Source organism: Wyeomyia smithii, chromosome 2 (genome assembly GCF_029784165.1).
Source record: "Wyeomyia smithii strain HCP4-BCI-WySm-NY-G18 chromosome 2, ASM2978416v1, whole genome shotgun sequence".
NCBI classification, from domain to species: Eukaryota; Metazoa; Arthropoda; class Insecta; order Diptera; family Culicidae; genus Wyeomyia; species Wyeomyia smithii.
In genome coordinates, this window is record NC_073695.1 from 251,095,047 (window position 1) to 251,114,882 (window position 19,836).

The window sequence follows — 19,836 nt, forward strand, 5'->3', positions numbered from 1 at the left end:
CTATATGTGATGCAAAAAAAGCTTGTTAGAATAAAAGTGAAAAATGTTTTCTGTCGAAAAAGAGCGACACCGAATATCATAATAACATTGGAAAATCAAACTATAGAAAACTGTTAAATCGTTAGGGATTCAGGAGTCATCTTAGAATTCAAACTAACTTTCAAACACAAAAATTCACAAGACTGATACCATGCTAGGCTTTATCAAACGCTTTTGGTCCAACTTTTAGTACTTATATAACATCAAAACCATATATATTTCCTATGTGATGTCAATACTGGGATACTGCAGCATTTGAATTATAAAATCAGTACAACGAGGAAAGAATAAAATCAGTACAAAAGCAATTTCTAAAGTATGTTCTTTGTAAAATAGGCTGGACACAGTTTCCGCTTACATTATATGAAGCACCATGTATGAAAAAGCTTTGCAAAATTTTCAACAGTTTTATTTGTGAACAATATTGTTTCGCAGCGCATTGACGCATTTGAATCATACTTTGAAGAATTATAAGTGATTTGTTAATGTTAGACCATGCCTTTGAGGTTATTCAAAAATTTCTGAAATGAAAACTTAAAGAATATTGGTCAAGAGAAAAGCAACAATTACCGTACAAACAGCATTTTCATCGCCATTATTAATTCTCGGCGGTATAAAATGCGTTTGCTACAAGATAGTGTTCGTGGTATTCGGCAAGTTGAGTAGCTTCTGGTTTCTGAAAAGATATCTTCTGATTGCATCGAGAAATAGAAAGCATTTACGCAAACCTGACACACTCGATTCCACTAAACGAATGAGCTGGGTTGTACTGCTCTGCCAACTGAAATCTCAATTTCTTGATGCCATACGCATTGCGATTCCACAGAACCGTTTCATCAGCTGGAGCGAACGAATGAACGAGTTCCTCTTCTTGAGCAGCGTCTAACACAAGGATTCCGGATCCGAACCGTACGGTTGGAATGTGTTTGTCACGATTCGCTGGCGTTGAGTGGTTCCGGGAATTCCAAATGTGGAGAATGCTGACCTGATGTGCATACCACTATCAATTGCTAATTTAGTACGCTTCAGCGGATTCACAGTTCACTGCAACCGTGAAGGCCGTATTAAAAGTTTTCGTATTATTTTTCATGTTATTGGTCGGTTTTAGTTTCAGGTAAATGTGATTGCTTTGAAACGATTGACAAAATTTGAAAATGAATGAATTTAATTTTTAATTATTGCTCTCAAGCTGTGCTACATAACAATGCAATGGTATCAAGAATCATCAGTAAGAAGTAATGATTTAACAAGTTTCCGTTCACGACTTACACAGCATTGTTCAGAATCCAGGTGCGATGCGACGATACACGAGCGAATACATCCGGAGCACCTAGACCGCATGGAATTCCCCAGGATACGATACCTTGCTGCAGACCACCATGGACCAGTGGGCCACCGGAATCTCCCATGCACATACCCTGACCGGATGGACTTAGAGTGCACACGGTGTTATCGAAGACACTGTTTCGGTTTGCTGCCGAATGACGGGCGCGACAATCGGCCAGGGTGATGATGCTGGTGCTCAGCCACTGCAGGTTGTTCGGGATTCCAGCATTAGCTCCGAGACGTCCCCAGCCTGAAGCAAGGGCACCACTGCCAGTATTGATAAAGTTAGATGCTAGACCAATAGTTTGGACAAGATTGTTGAATGTGATAGTCGACGACGTCTGGACCAGTGAAACATCGTTGGCTAGGGTGTTGGCGTTGTACGATCCATGGTTCACAATGCGGGAGGAGGCATGGGATATGCCACCGCTGTTCAACAGATGCGTTCCAACCACCACCCGAGTGTTAGCCAAGGTGCGTCCCACGGTGCAGTGAGCAGCCGAGAGCACCCAACGGCTGTTAATTATAGATGCTCCGCAGAAATGTGCATTGCCGGACGAACGCAGTGAAACCTGGTACGGAAACTGGCCCGATGCGGCATTCGATCCTCCGACGATGCGTCCTTCCCACTCGAGGAACTTGGCTGGTAGAGCTAAAGAAGAGAAAGATTTTATTAAACAGCTTCTCAAGTTAGTTGATTAAGTTACTTACTACTGCCGAAAACAGCAACGGCCCCTCCAATCACAAATAATAAACAAAGTCGAAACATGTTTTCACCGTTTTCAGTGTCGAAATGGGAGAGTCAAAATTCCTTTTGCGGTTTTTATAGAGGTCCATATAATCAATGCATTTTCTAGAGATGTTTTTTCCTGCTAAAAATAGGCTCAGTTGTGATCACAACTTATCAGAAGCTGTTTATGGCCCGTCATTATATAGTAAGTCAAATTATCGATAATGCACAGACATCCTTCTTTGTTTTGGAAGATTTGGGTTTGGAGTACTCTAATAATTCTATCAGGTTTGTATATGTGTGACGTAGTAACGTTTTCAGTTCAATTTCAATTGATAAGCAGCATTAGTTATCGCGCTAGTAGATAATCTATTGCCGATGTTGGGCAGCACGTAAATGAATGTTCGGTTAAACCGTTACTTGGTTGCAAGATAAAATTCATCCTACTCATCTACTGGAAGTCCCAATTTGTTGTTGTATGATTCAAGCCTCAGTTATTAGTCTATATCTAACCTATTTCTAACATTAGTATTTACGTGCTTTCGTTCACTCATCTTGAGCACGACGAAATAAATAAATATAGTTTTGTAACCCGATCGAAAATAACCAAATTTGAAGAATTCTGTATTATTCACATTGTTGTAATAAATGTTTCTGTAAATACAATCAAAGCGCATTGGAGACAACATTCAGGCGTAAAACCAAAAGTTTGCAGTAAGCTTCTGGTAGGTTTTCTTTGATTGGCTGTGCTAACACTATCTTATCGCTATATTTCAGACGACGTCGATTTTTTCTCAGTCTGAGACAAATTTTGTAGTTACACTGTGTAGGATAAGTAATGTTTATTTACCAACTGTGATGACATTGTTTGATAACTTAGCAGAAAAAAACGCAAACTACCATGCGTTCGCATTTATGATACAATTGATGGAGAAGCACTGTATTACAATGTTATGTATTATTACAGTGATTTGCGAAATCAAGCTGGTTAATTTACCCTACAAATGTTTTTTGTGATTTTGATACAGATTAGTTAGGTAGATAAAATGTGCCACGATATTAGTTTTCTGGCAATTCCTCGCGTTTTCGCAACTCAATTAATGCAAAAATTCGAGGGATTTTCAGAAAACTTCAGAAACATTTATAGGGTAAATTAACCTACAGTGGACCCCTTTCCTATAGTGAACGCATAATTTGAGTGAATTTGACCGGTAGTCCACTATAGGATGTGATAGTGGTAGTTTTAATCTATTTAGGGGAACTGTTTCATTATTCATCTCAGCCCATATATTCATCTCATACATATGAAAACACAATGGGACACCCGGGAGGCGCTGTAGTGGTAGTGGTAGTAAAATCGAAATTTCTACGAGCATTTTGCTTGATGGCCGGGAAAACTGCTATTATTTACCTCGTTTTTATACTATTCTTACTTTCTAGTAGTTACTTTATCTATACGCAATCTATTTGTATCAGCAAACTTGATTTTCCTATACAACTTTATTGAGTCAATTGAGTTGTATAGGAAAATCAAGTTTTTTGATAAAAATAGATTGCGTATAGTAGAAGTAAGTACTAGAAAGTGAGAGTAATATAAAAACAGGGTAACTAACAGCAGTTTTTTCGGTCATTAAGTAAAATGATCGTGGAAATTTCGATTTTATTACCACTACCACTACAGCGCCATCTCTTAGCATTGAACATTTTTCCGGGTGTCGCATTGAAAACAGGAAAAAACGCATATTTTCTAACTAAAACAATCTACTAATCCATGGAATGGATTCTTCCTAGTTCACTTTAGATTTCTCATAAAGTAAAATCCTCAAAAACTCACTTAAAAGCTCTAAATTTGATATTATATTCAAGCATATGCACTCTAAAACTCATTTATTTCAATCACCTACCTCAGAAAACAAAATCCGCGCTTTGTTCTAAACGGCTACAACGGGACTCGTTCAGCAGCCAACCAGAGTTTATTTCAACACTAGCGGACCACTTTTTATTTTAATCACTAAACTGTAACCGTTGGTTTCAAGGATAATGTGTTGACTTTGTCAAACTTACAAACAGTTAAAGCTGCTCAGACCCCCTTATTACGACTCTGTAGATAGAGCCCACTGAAAGAGTGATATCCCTCCAATTCTGTCGCTTTGCGTCTGGGACGGAGGGGTCACCCACGAAGGCAAGCTTTTTTATACGACCACGAATACCTCGTTCTGCATGTGTGATATCCCTCCACGTCTGGTGCTTTTGCATCTGGGACGGAGGGGTCGCTCATACCGATTCACGATCAGATGCACCGAGACATGTTTTGCCACAAGGGTTTTGGATCATCAAAACTTAACGACCTATACAGTGTTGCCAAGATATAGATATGTCAAGATTAGGGTAATTCGAAAGGGTTTATAAGGCTCAGCCAAAGCGGGGAAGACTCCTTTTTACGCTGAACAGTAAGCGAAGTCGTTACGCGCGAAGTCATTTTTACAATTAAAAATACATAAAAGGTGTAAATCAGTATAATTAAGAAGAAAGCAGACAAAAGGAACAATTATTATCTGAAAACTAATTGTGTGGAAAACAAAAGGATCTAAAAATTATTTGTGTAAAACAAAAGATGCTAGTCACTGTCTGTAAAACCTTATTGTGTAAGACAAATTGTTTCCTATGTCTAATTGTTAATCCTATTTAAAGTTATTATAGTGTAGTAAAAACAAAACAAAAACACGAAGAGAAGAAAAGAGCGGAAAACAGTGTTTTAAAAGGATAAAGAAAAACTTATTGTAAAACAAAAAAAAAGGTAAAAATTACAATTATATGTTGATAGTTAATAGAACGCTTGTGTACCATAACTATAAGAAACCGTGAAATGATAGCTAATTGCCCCCGAACAGGTCCGTGGAGGGCCTTTTTATGTTTTGCTCTTGTTACACCAGAACTTCTACTTCACAGACATCAGGACAAAGAGCATCAGTGGCCAGAACGCCCTTCTGTGGTGGTCAAAGATAAACCCGCCCCGCAGGGTAAGCTAGAACATACATCCTCGTCGTGCGGTGTGATTGAACCCGTGCTGGTCGGCAGGGAGACCCAGCAATTATTGAAGCCAAGCCCAAGCCGTGGGAACACAGGCAGCAGCAGATGTACAGCGAGGTCGACCCGCTGAACTTGGGGAAAAAGCTACTATGGTTACACAAGCGCAAGTAAACTTAGGTTAAGAGAAACATTGTTCGATAGCAAGATGAATATAATGTAGAATTAGTGTACAACCATCAGCTTTGAGATTCATACTTATTTACACCTGCCAATTAGTCCGGTATTCCGAATCCATACAGAGGTTTTACCCCTTTTCGCTACTGGTCTAACGAAAGAGTGTTCTAAGCAGAAGCTTTTGAGCCAGTAGGGGTTGGCACGTTAATATCAGGCAACGCTTTTCACCTGGGTCGCTCTTCGTTCGGTGGTTCACTTTCCCTAGGTTCCCGTTCGTCGAAATACGAGTAACGTGGTGGGTATAAAAGCAGCTTGAGGCGTAGATCGAATCCCCACCTTGCCTACTTCCTCGTTACCCCTGAGCTAAGCATGGGTTAACAAAACAAAATCACTCCCTACACTAAGAATACTTTAATCTTTGAAATGTTCATCTCAAATTTCCAAAAACTTGAATTAGTAGAAATATATGAGTGAGCGGGGGCCTAGTGTGGTTGGTAACGTCTCCGCCAACCACGCTCGACGCCTGAGTTCGAATCCCACCGCCGACATAGGTGTCGATGGTTGTGAGATGGCGTGATCCACTCACAACCAACCCAACTGGTCTAGATTCAATCCTAGCCGACACCGGGAGATTTCCTGAGGCGAAAAATCTCTGGGATCACGCCTTCCATCGCATGAGGAAGTAAAGCCGTTGGCGCCGGTCCGTTAATAAACGGGTCGTGAGTTAGGGTCCTGGGTGTGGAGTCGCCTCTCTGGGCGTCGGTGATTGGCCACAACAGTGGCGGAACTAGACCGACGGAAAATAAGCGAGAATAAGAAAAAAAAAAAAGAAATATATGAGATGAATTTCTACAAATCCTACATTTCAACTGTATGTATTATTATCTGTTTTCACTGCGTTAAGGAAAATCAAAACTTGCCAAATCAGTTTTTGTTCATACGAAAACATCATACTGGAAATATTGAGTTATTCCGAAGTAATTGACATACATCGACAGCACTGCAGTGGTTACCTAGGTTACTAATTTTGCACATGAACAACTACAGCGGTTATCTAGGTAACCTACTACGACGGGCTGCGGCTACGTTCATTCATGATAATGTTTTTAATTCATGATTAACAGTGTGATGAATATGGGGCGTCGTGAGATGAATAATTGAGCAGTGATTCAAGTTTTGAGATGGATATGGAAGCGTTGTGAAAAATGGTTTGTTTTACAAAATTCAGGATAAATCTAACTAAGTTTACTAAATATGGAATGCTGAACGATTTCATAAGAGCACGTAAGCGCATTTTGTTTATTTGTTCAATGATTTCTTGAAAATTTGGTGTTTAATCCGTGCATTCTTCGTGAATATCGGCTTAATGAGATGAATATTGGAGCAGTTCCCCTATAACAAATATTTGTTCAAAACTCTGTTTGCGTAAATGACATCAAAGTCTCTTCGCTCATTTTTTTGCAAATATATTTTCTGTGCTATTACACGATGCGAATTATTTCCAGAAAATAAACTTCGTAGAAATATAACAAATCTAGTGTCCATTGCCCAAAAAATATTTCATCTGCCACTAGAAAATATAATTTCTTTGTTTCGGTTCATAAAGGCTACCGTTGCAATATAATATATTTAGTTCCGATTAACAATTGCCCATCGCAAATAAAAGGAAGTGTTTTTAGCTTGCCCTTCTGGTCATGCTCACCAATTTACAATCGGAAATGACGAGAATCAGAAGGCTGTTTGAATGCGTGCTGGTGCGAGATTGGGCCAAACTTTCAGGGTGAAACGAAAATACTACGTTTAACTGATGAAGTACCACTTTTAAATCAAAACTTCTTGCACATGAACAGTTATTTTTCATACCGTTCTGGAGTTTGTATATCCATTGATTAAAAGGAGCATTTTGTATGGGGATTTTAGTTAATAAATATAAAGGTTTCTACATAATTCGACGATTTTCAGCGAAGAACTATATAATTGCGCGTGCCATAATCCGTATTGTTGCTGGGAAAAAATATTTAAATATTTATGTCAAGTCGAATTTTCGAAATATCAGAACAATTTTCAATGTACTAACATCGATTATAGGTTAAATTTACCGTATTACTTGATTCTGCAATTATATTATCTAGTTGGATTAAGAAATAAATAATAACACAGTGCAACAATTTTTTTGCCTTGGCTTCTATGTATGATTTTTTGTTGAAGTTTGATGCAAAACCAAGTTTCCCCGAGTTTGAACATATTTCAGCTTAAGGGGCAATAATGGCGCCATTTTGAGTTTTTAGGAAATCGAAAATTTTTCGAAGTTTTTTCGACGCCATTTTGTTTCGAAGCCAAATATAAAAATTCTAAGAGTTTGTCCACCTATTAGCATCTTATTACCCATATTTTAAAACAACAGATCGTAAATCAGATAAAAACTGAGCTCGAAACGGTGATTCTACGAAACCGGTTTTTTCATGTTTTTAGTATATTTCACAAGGCAAAATAATATCGAGTATGTTTGAGCCTTAATGGTAATGCGCTAAAATTTGAAAATGGTAGTCAAATTATATCTTATATTGAGTAAAAAGTCTCAGAAATCGATTGGTAGGTGTTTGATTTATGTAAAATGTCAGCAAAATGTCGATTTTGCCCCAATTTCTCTACAATACTAAAATAGGTTTATCTCGGCGTTAAATTAACTTATTTGAAATCTGTTTAATGTTGTATCAATAGTGTAAGTGATACTCAAAGATACAATAATAATTTGTCTTCACATGACTCTCTCCATTTGCGGGGAGGGGGTCGCATTTGACTTTATTAAAGACGCGATGATTCTGTCTGATAGCTGTAGCGAGTTTTTCATGTTTTAACCAGTCCTGGCCAAAAATGCATCCTCCTCCCCGCAAAAAGTGGAGTATCATGTAAACACAAATTGTTATTGTATCTTTGAGTATCGCTTGCACTCTTGGTATAGCATTAAACAGATTTCAAATAAACTAATCTAACGTCGAGATAAAATTATTTTAGTATTGTAGGGGAATTGGGGCAAAATTGACATGTTGCTGATATTTTACGTGGATAAGACACCTACCAATCAATTGCTGTGACTTTTCTGCACAATCTAAGATATAATTTGACTACCACTCTTAGATATTATCGCATTACCATTAATGCTCAGACATACTCGATATTACTTTGCTTTGTGAAATACCGTGGAATGGGGTGAAATTGTTCAGTGGGGTGAAATTGATCACCTGAAAATTCGTGATAAAAAAAAAACTAATCAAAAGATATTGCTCTTATAACACTAGGCAATATTAACGTGTCCTTAAACGCCACTTTTGCATGATTCACATACCTGTCAAAATTAACCCTTGCATGCCCGGTGCAATTTTTCATATTTTCGAAAAATTCTTCTAACTCAGTCAAAACTCAATCAAATTTGATCAAACAAGTTCCCAAATAATAAAAAAAGTATTGAATTTACTTAAAGTGATCTTAGTTAAGGGTTAATTACGTTTAATTTGGAGAAGTGAGTAATGTTTGATAAAAGCTCAAAAAATGTAACTTTCAACAATGATTATTCCATACCATTAAAGAAATACTGATAAATTCGCAGAAAACCACAAAGTTTTTTTTTTATTTCAGAGTTAGTTTTTGGGCTTTTGCAACAAACCGAATTGAAATCGGTCTAACGATGATCAAATAAGAGCAAATTTAGCAACAAGCAGCTCATGAACCGAAATAAGCCAATTTTAACCTGAAATATGGTTATTTTCGTTTCCAAACTAGCTGTCAATGATATTTTTCAGTACAGAAGTCATCATTTATCTTGATCATAGGGTCAGAATTCGTGAAACGGATCACTAAAAATCGCGATATCTAACTTTTTCAAATAAGTATTAAAAACTTCAAGAGTTTCACTCGGGAAGTTGATTTTCCAATTTTTATTGAATTTGAGTAAATTTACAAGTTGTTATTGTCATTTAAAATTTAGGTCAAAATTGTTTTTAAATAGACATAGCTCTAAAAATATTGCATCGAATTTAATGAAATTTTCACAGCAGATGCATCCTGAGTTGTAGTTTACGAAACTGTTTTTTTTTTGAAGAAAAAAATATTTTTTCAATAGTAACTATTTAAAACAATATGTTGAAAATCTATGTTCTGGGGCACTGAAAAATCTGAAAAAAATCACAAGTATGTTTGACGAAATTTTGAAACTGCCCTGAAAATTTCGCGGTGGTGATATTTTTTGATCAAAAGATATGGGCCTTCAAAGTTGGTGCCGCAACGCATTTTTCAAGCGAGAAATGCTCCTAAACCAAGTTTTCATCAGTTCTCATACCAAAAAGTGCACCATAATGGCTAAAAGTAATAGCACGGGCGATCTTAACCCGCTAATGCGTTCTGTACGGTTGTCCCCTAACTAAATTTTGCATTATATTTTTAGTAAAATGTGTAGGTAGGCTTGCGAGTTGTAAGGGGCATAAAATATACTGTCTTCATCATTAAGTTGGGTAAGCATATTTTGACTATTTTGCGATTGAAAATCATTTCTATTAAACTAATTTTACAAACCTTACAGAATTTTTGCACATAACTGAAACTGGGATTGTCAATAGTAGTACTGCTCACTCGCTTCTCGCTTGAAATGCGCTTGGCACCAACTTTGAAGGCCCATATCTTTTGATCAAAAAATATCACCACCGCGAAATTTTCAAAGCAGTTTCGAAATTTCGTCAAAAACACTTGTGATTTTTTTCAGATTTTTCAGTGCCCCAGAACATAGATTTTCAAAATATTGTTTTAAAAAGTTACTATTGAAAAAATATTTTTTTCTCCAAAAAAATTATTTTCGTAAACTACAACTTAGGATGCATCTGCTGTGAAAATTTCATCAAAGTCGATGCAATATTTTTAGAGCTATGTCTGTTTAAAAACAATTTTGACCTAAATTTTAAATGACAATAACAACTTGTAAACTTACTCAAATTCAATAAAAATTGGAAAATCAACTTCCCGAGTGAAACACTTGAAGTTTTGAATACTTATTTGAAAAAATTAGATATCGCGATTTTTAGTGATTCGTTTCACGAATTCTGACCCCATATCGAAAAAAAGCACATTGCCAAAAAAATGTATGGATTTCAATGGTGATCAATTTCATCCCAATTTACCTCAGAGTACCTTCAGGCCTGTAGCTACCGGAGGGGCTAGGGGGGGCTTAGCCCCCCACGCGTTTGCATTGCCCCACCACGCAATTTTCTCGTATATTTGATTGATACTAGGTACATAAAAAAAACAAAAAAAAAATCTGAAATATGCATCATTGAATAGTCTCTTGTTATTTGGTAGTTCATTAAATCTCAAAAGAACCGTGTTTAAGTCCGAACAATCAAAACGGTCGAACTCATAAGGAACCAATCACAGATTTATATGTTTGATTATAAAAGAACATTGCAAAACAAGTTTTGCTGCAAAATTTGACCAGCTTTTCCAGAAGTTTTTATTTTTTTGATTTCATGGATTGACAAATCGTGGGCAAAAAATGACACACAAGACTAGTTTTCTTTCAAATATTAAATTTTCAGTCAGTATCCAAACTCCCTGTAGTGTGCTTCTTGTGATTCATGTGTTCAATTCAATTTATTTTGGCCGGACTTTCCGCACCTCGGAAGCATCACCCAGTCCGTCACCGGGCCCGGATATGTTCAAGTTCTGTTCGAAATAAAATCGGACATAAACATTGATCAAACGAAAACCCTGATTTTCGGGAATAAGAAAATTCTTACGGTACACCACTAACGCTTATGTGAAAACAAATGAGCTTCTGAATCTTTTAGTGCTAAATCTATCGAAATAGGAGGAAAACTGTAAAACTTACAAGAATTTTAATTTGTGAGTACCCGGGTACTCCGTTGGACCCGTAATGCTACTTTTTGCCTTTCTCCTAGAAAGGTATAGCAATCACTGGAAAAACCAAAGGTATAAAAGTGGTCCCAATGGCCGAATGTCATATACCACTCGACCCCTTTCGACGAACTGAGCATTTTCTGTATGTATGTATGTATGTGTGTATGTGTGTATATGTGTGTGTGTGTGTGTGTGTGTGTGTGTGTGTGTGTGTGTGTGTGTGTGTTTATGTATGTGCAACTTTTTTTTCTCACTCACTTTTCTCAGAGATGGCTGGACCGATTTTCATAAAATTAATTGCAAATGAAAGGCCTAGTTGCGCCATAGGTTGATATTGAATTTCATTGTAATCGGATTTTTAGTTTAGAGGTTATGTATCAAAATGTAAAAATCACGAAACATCAATATCTCAGAAACCACACAACCGATTTTAATAAAATTGGTTTCAAATGATTGGGCTGTCTCCAGAACCCTTAATTTTTGAATTTCGTAATGATTGAACATATGGTTCAAAAGTTATGTAAAGAAAAGTTATCCTGAGGTTGTTTAAACTCACTCATTTTTCTCAGAGATGGCTGAACCGATTTTCACAAAATTAGTGTCAAATGAAAGGTCTAGTTGCCCCATAGGTTGCTATTGAATTTCATTGCAATCGGATTGTAACTTTGTCCGTTGTTCATGGAAATGTGAAATCACATAATGAAAGTAAACATATTGACTTCCTCCTAACGATCACTGGCTAAATAAAAGGTAGAAAAGTGATCCAAATGGCCGAATGTCATATACTACTCGACTTAGTTAGATGTATCGAGCATTTTCTGCATATAAGCATGTATAGGTGTATATGTTTGTGTGTGGGTGTGTTCGTGTGTATGTGCACCTTTTTTCGCACTCACTATTCTCAGAGATGGTCCGACCGAACAGATTTCAATGAAATTAGTTGCAAATGAAAGGTCTAGCTGCCCTATAAGACCCTATTGAATTTTATTGTAACCTGATTTCTAGTTTAGAGGTTATGTATCAAAGTGTAAAAATCACGAAACATCAATATCTCAGAAACCACACATCTGATTTGATCAAAATTAGTTTCAAATGACGGGCTACCTTAAAAACTCTTAACTTTTGCATTTTATGAAGATTGAACATGTGGTTCAGAAGTTATGGAAAGAAACGTGTTCTGGAGACTATTTAATCGCACTCATGTTTCTCAGAGATGGCTGGCCCGATTTTCATAAAATTAGTGTCATATGAAAGGTCTTGTTGCCCCATAAGACGCTAATGATTTTTTTTACAAACGGATTATTACTTCGCCTGTTATGTTTAAAAATGTGAAATCCAGCTATGAAAAGAAACATATTCCAAGACAACTTACTTGGACTCACTCATATTTCTCAGAGATGGTTGACCCGATTTCCACAGAATTAGTATCAAATGAAAGGTCTACCTACCTCATGACACCCTATTGAATTTTGCAGTAATCGGACTGTAACTTCGTCTGTAATGTATCGAAATGTGAAAATCACGAAACTTCATTATCTTAGAAACTACACAACCGATTTGAACAATATTGATATCAGATGAACGGGCTAGTTAAGGGTTAACTGATGAATTATGATTGAACACGTGGTTTCAAAGTTTGGCTGCCCCATACGTTACTTTTTCATTTGATTGTAACCAAACTTAAGCAAGCGTTATGTTTTAATTTGTAAAACAACGAAAGTCTATTATCTCAAGTATTACACGACTTATTTGAACATAACTAGTGTCATACAAATGAGTCATCTCTCAAACTTACAAATAACAAACTTCATAACAATTTGATATGCTGTTTAAAAGTTTTAGAAAGAAAAGAAATTCAAAGACCATTCAACACTTTACCTGCTTCGATCAATATATATGGCCTCAACATGATTTAAATGTGGTATCGTACTATCTGAACGTTCCCGGCATCGCTCGTGATTAAATTGTTCGAAATTAAGAGTCATTGCTTTTATTTCGCTATTTCTTAAGTACTAACATTACGTCAAATTTCATATTTTATACTTTAATTACAACATCAATATTTTAGAACCCAAAGAGTGGATAAACATTTATTGGATTTAAGCATCCATGTAAATCTATTTCTACAAATAATAAGTCTGACCGCTAGCTGGATTAATTTAGGTTTTTATTGCATGGTAAAACATGTTTGAAATTGTGGCACATTCCAGAAATACATAATTGTCGTTACAAACTAAGAGGCGCAGCAACGCGGGCTGGTGTCATCTATTTTATAGATAAAGAAAAAGAAGAAGAAGATTTATCGCAAGAATTTCGCAAATCAACGTTATACGATGAAACATTTACATTGGACATGGTAATGATCTATCGTAGTAGTTTTTGCGAGGTAACCAGTGCAGTTATTAGCTAACGGGTGACAACTGAAATTTTGTTGCTCTCCAGTTGTTTTTGCACACCAAGGAACATGAAATCATACAGAAATCTTCGACAGGACTGTTGTGAAGCAGATTCGTTGGATTGGGTAAAGAGTGTCCGGGACCAAATTGCATCACGAAAAAATTGGTATTTTCCATTTTCAATGTCAAATGGAAGGTCTAGTTGCCCCATAAGACCTATTGATTTGTTTTGCAATCAGACTATTACTTTGCCTATTATGTTTAAAAATGTGAAATCCAGCTATGAAAAGGAACATATTCCGAAGACTACTTGAATTCACTCGCTTTTCTCAGAGATGGCTGACCCGATTTCCACAAAATTAGTGTCAAATGAAAGGTCTAGCTACCTCATGACACCCTATTGAATTTTGCTGTAATCGAACTGTAACTTCGTCTGTAATGTACCGGAATGTGAAAATCACGAAACTTCATTATCTCAGAAACTACACAACGGCTTTGATCAATATTATTATCAGATAAGCGGGCTAGTTTAAGGTAAACTGATGAATTATGATTGAACACGTGGTTTCAAAGTTAGGCTGCCCTATTTTCATTTGATTATAATCGAACTTAAGCAACCGTTATGTATTAAATTGTTAATAAAACAACGAAAGTCTATTATCTCAAAGATTACATGACTTATTTGAGCATAACTAGTGTCATACGAACGAGTCATCTCTCAAACTTACAGATAACAAGCTTCAATACAATTTGATGTGGCTCAAAAGTAATGGAAAGAAAAGAAATTAAAATATTTAAAACTACACCTGCTTTGATCGATATATGTGGCCTCAACATATTTTAAATGTGGTATAGTACTATTTGAACGTTCCAAATTCATTGATTCCTTGCGATGTGTTTAAAGTCTGAAAATGCACGACGAATCGGTCATATGATATGATCAAAGTCGAATAACAAATCGTTTGAAATGATTGGTTTTATCGAAATGACAACATCCTCGACTTTTGGCTTCTGTACATCGCCCTAATTCTATATATATACTAGAATCACATGTTCCTGGGAAACAGCCGAAAATGATCGAATAACACCCAAAACCGGAAGTCGCCATCTTAGAATTCAAAATGGTATCTGTGGTTGATTTCAGCTTCTGTGTATCATGCTAGATCCGGATGTTAAATTGGGTGGAAATCGGCCATTTTTGGCTGATTTCCAGAAACCGGAAGTTGCCATCTTACAATCTAAAATGTTGCCTAAGGTCGATTATGGAACATACTTGTTACCTCTTAAAACATCCACATGCTAAATTTGGTTCCATTTACTCGGCTAGTTCTCGAGATGTGCAGAAATTTGTGTTTCATTTGTATGGAACCCCTCCCTTCCAGAAAAGGGAGTGGCGTCCAACTATTATGGATATATTTGTGACCCCTTAAAACATCCACATGCCAAATTCGGTTTAATATGCTTGGTTTGTTCTTAAGTTGTGCAGAAATTTATGTTTCATTTGTATGGGACCCTTCCCTTCCAGAAGAGGGAGGGGTCTCAAACTATCATAGGAATCTTTATTGGCACCGAAAATCCCTAAACAAATTTTCACGTCGATCGACTCGGTAATTTTCGAGCCTATTTGGATCAGACAGACAGGCAGACAGACCGGCTGCATTTTAATATGTATAAGTTACAACATCAATATTTTAGAACCTATTATATGTATAGATTACAACATCAATATTCAAGAACCTAAAGAGTGAATATATATTCTATTTTTACAAATAAAAGTTTGAATGAGAAAGGCTGGGTCTGACCGCTAGGTGGATTAATTTAGGTTTTTGTTCGATAGTTTTCGATTTGCCGGTGATTTTTGCAGCCTTTGGGCATTTTTTCACCTGGCGCCTCGGGCGGGTAGACATGTGAAGACATTTTTTCGCGGAGCGTGAAGACTTTTGAAAAAATTACCCAGCATCCCAGGTTTTAAACTGCTTTCTCTCCAAAAAAATCTTCATTTAAAAAAAATTCTCTGCCCCCCACGCAAAACGGAGTAGCTACGGCTCTGAGTAGCTTATAGAATTATCGAATTTATTTCATGAAGTAGACGATAGAAATTTCACCAATAGCCATAGAGGTTTACTGGAGCACATATCAGTACTTGTTTTAAAATTATACTATTTCGGGAAAAATGTACATAATATTAGTGAATTGGAAATTGTTATAAAAATTGATCAATTTAACCCAATTCCATGGTATACTAAAATCATTTTAAAACCGTTATCGTAGAATCACCGTTTTGAGCTCAGTTTTTGTCCGATTTAAGATCAGTTTTTTTAAAAGATGGGTAAGAAGATGCTTATATGTGGACAAACTCTTATAGTTTTGATTTTTGGTTTTAAAACAAAATAGCGTCGAAAAAAATTCGAAAATCTCCGATTTCTCAAAAATTCAAAATGGCGCTATTGTTGCCCCTTAAGTTCAAATATGGTCAAACTCGGGGAAATTAGGTTTTGCATCAAAATACACAAAAAATTATATTATATTATTTGAATTTTAGAAACCAAGGCAGAAAAAAAGTAAATTTTTGTTGCACTGTTTTAAGCATGACTTGTGAATTTGGTTTTAATATATTGATTTAAAACATTTGAGGTGAAGTGACACATTTGCTGCTGTTTGCTCATACCAAATTTCAGTATGAACATAGAAAAAATACAAGCAAATATTCGCTTGGTAGTGACCTCACTAGCAAAAAACGACATTAGACGAATGAAATATTTGCCTAATTTTTTGTTCAGCAAATACGATGGCAAATATTTTTCAACAAATAATTTAGGCAAATACTTTACACGGGCAAACAAATATTGACCGTCATTTTAGGCAAATATTTGCTTCGTGTAATGTCCGCTTAGCACCTAATGAGATTTGTTTTTTGAACATTCGCATTACATACGGAATAAAATCTCTTTGCGTCTTGCTAAACTGGGAAAATGACGTAACTTGAAAAAAGGTGGGGCCACTTTTATCATGGATTTTGAATAAACATTTCGTACAGAAAGCCAGCTCGTCATTGGTCAGCCCCTACTCCTAAATTGGTTTTTAGTTCATTATTCACCTGGTTTGCAATTAAAAGGATAAGCTTTTTATTTTACCACAAACTTGAGGCAAATTACACTTATTGATTGAGATATTTGTGTTCAAGATCTGTTTAGTAACAATGCGTGCATTCTTTTGAATGGCACATGGCACGTACTATTCTACATTATTCCATCTTGTTCTTAGCTATAGAAGCAATCTGGCGATTGGTTGAATGTTCAGCGTCTGTCTCCCCCAGGAAGTCAGGGGTTGGGTTTTTCCAGGAAATTTTAAATTCCCAGGAATCTTAAGTCTCGGGAAATAATTATCGAAATCCCAGGAAATATTTTCTGCAATAAAAATTATTGGAAAATTGAATAAAAATTACAGGTTCTTTAAAAACTGAGTACATCTTTACGCAATGTTTAGTAAGATTATATAACCGCGTGCTTGTGAATGACTTTGTTTCACTCCTCTTATTTTTAGATTCATAATCTTATACAAACAAACCCGGCGCGGAACAGTTTGAATTATCTCTTCCACTTTGTTGAAGATGAAAGATGACACGTTAATGTCATTTCACTGGTTCACCTAGAACCGAAAGAGAAACATCTGAGCCATGTATTTCGTGGAAAAAAAATGCAATTTAGGCATGAGTATGGAATGGAACGTTCCAGATCAACGTATTTAGGTATTTCATCATGTCATCATCACGCGACAAAACAAGGAGCTAGTATCCTTGATGCTTTTTTGTAGAACAAGAGTTTGACGACTAGGGAATTGCCGATCAGCTCCAAGGTGCAGTAGATGAAAAAATCAAATTGGATTCTTCAAATAGCTAAAGTTGACCAAGAAGGTAACGAAAAATCTCTGTTAAGGCTATAATTGTACTCCCAAAATGAGTATTTTCGTTAAGCAAATTCTACAATTGCGTTACGTAATTTTTATGCGGGGAAAAAAATAATGTTCAAATTCGCTGATTTATGCTTTTCTAATAATTTTTCTTGTACTTTTTCCCGGGATTTCTTGGGAAATCAAATATTCATTTCCTAGGAAGCTGAATCTGTCGGAATATGAACGCTTTAGTAAAATACTGCGAAACTGAACCAAAAATGATTCATTTTTAACTCAATTTTCCATTGATTTACTATTCAAATGCTATGCCGACTATCATACGACAAGTTAGAGGTAGCCTTTACCTTTCGTTCAAGACATTGGTGTTGAAAATCCGTTCAGTGGAAGTAATATAAAATGCGTTTTAAGAGGGCATATTTTCGTTACACTTTCCACAGTTTGCCACCTTACTAACGTTAGAGGTAGTCCTACGTTAAAACAATAATAATAATGCATCTGTGTGTTAGAAAAAAAATGTTACTATGCAAGATTCATGATCGTAGCCAGATGAACTCACGTTTTTTAAATTTCTTTTAAAAATTACTCAAAACTCTGGTTTGAGTAACAGCTGAAAAACTATGATAATCTACGTATATCTTTGGGCTTTATTTTCCTAAAATCATATTTTTGACAGATGTTGTTACAGAACTCATGGTAAAAAAAGCAATGCCTTGGTGCTACATTCCGAATCGGAACTTGACCTTCTGTTTGTTATACACAGACTTCGCAGACAGAGTACAGGACAATTGCGGTGCTAGCGCTACGATCCTACTGACACTAACAGTCTCTCCCGAGCCGAGACTCGAACCTACGACGACTGGTTTGTTAGGCCAGCATCGTACCTCGAGACCATCTGGGAGAACTCATGGTATTCACCATTCAAGCAATAAAGTTGTATTATTTTTCGTTATCTTCTTTTTTGGTCTTATTAGAATAATGATTAGTACTCGTAATGGCATCTCTGGACGTCGTGAGTCATGAATCTTGCATGCGTTGCAAATGAAGAAAGTCTAGCGGTATTATTCGTGGTTCCGTTTGGAATTTTCCGTAACTCTGGAAGGTGACGAGCAAAAAAAAGGTCGCCCCAGGACTAGGGGAGTTCTTGAGTCGGGAGGCTTTTTCGTTTCTTCGAATAGCACATGTTGGTGTAATAACAAGCTCATTTTGGTATATTAACAAGTAACTGTAGAACGATGGTTTTTTAGGTTTTGGTAATTGTCGTCCTATTTAAACAATTTCTTCCCCAAATGCATAGTGCAGAATACTGTGGATTCAATTTTTTATTCCTAGCTTAAATCATCGTGTGCACCATAACCCATGGCCTGTGGCTAGTCACCCTAGAGTGCACATCCGGATGTCCCATTCCGCATGGAATGCTCCATGACACAACACCCTGCAGTTCGCCGTTGTAAACCACCGGGGATCCAGCGTCACCAAGGCAGGCTCCTTCCCCTGGCGGGCTTGCCGTGCAAATTACACTGGTCACTATCCGATCATCGTACGGAGACTCGAATCTCCCTTGGCATTCCGTGTGAGTTAAGATCGTAGTCGAAATATACTGCAACCAATCCGGGAACTGGGGACTGTCAATCTAGAAAATGCACGATTATTCCTGTCTCTTGTAATTATTCTAAAAAACTTACCGCCCGTCGTCCCCATCCAGAAATCAGGGCTCCGTATGCTATTGATAAATAGCTGCTTGCCATCTGGATAGCGGAAGTGTCCCCAGTCAGGATGATGGGCGTACGTGTTCGAATCACCGCCACATCATTCTCCAGCGTTAATTCGTTGAAAAATGGATGCACTATAATTCTATCCGCTTGATGGTTAGTTCCGCCAGTGGACAAACGCGCACTTCCCGTTAGTACCAGCACATTCGCTGGTTCTCTTCCAACAGCACACGAGGCCGCCGTAATGATCCAACGATTGTTTATGATCGCTCCGCCACAGAAGTGTGTCAACTCCTGGTCTCGCAGGGACACCTGGTATGGGAACTGGCCCTCGGTTGCATCGATGCCTCCAGCGATGCGCCCATTTGCTGAAATTATCATTTCCTCAATCGAATTCCAGAAGTAATCATTACGTAACTCCCGTCTAGTCTACTTACGGCTGGCAGCTGATAAACCTAAACACAGGCTCACGAGTAGGACACTAAGTTTGTACATAGTGGAAAACCGTCTGGCGCTTAGACTGAGAACACGTAGCTTTATAAGGCCAGGATAACGCTAATCCACAGCGCTGAATTCCATCGGTACCTTGATACAAGGTAAACTGGGTCGATAAGGT

General features: G+C 37.0%; 1 protein-coding gene across 1 annotated transcript; it reads right to left on the minus strand.

Annotated features, from left to right (window-relative positions):
- Positions 1–1,186: 1,186 nt before the first annotated feature.
- LOC129720545 (transmembrane protease serine 9-like) lies at positions 1,187–19,800 on the minus strand. Its single transcript, XM_055672023.1, has 5 exons — positions 19,658–19,800; positions 19,194–19,588; positions 18,845–19,141; positions 2,077–2,158; positions 1,187–2,017 (listed from the first exon to the last, which is right to left on the minus strand). The coding sequence occupies exons 1-5, from the start codon at positions 19,713–19,715 to the stop codon at positions 1,305–1,307; spliced, it is 1,545 nt and encodes a 514-aa protein (XP_055527998.1). The 5' UTR covers positions 19,716–19,800; the 3' UTR covers positions 1,187–1,304.
- Positions 19,801–19,836: the final 36 nt, after the last annotated feature.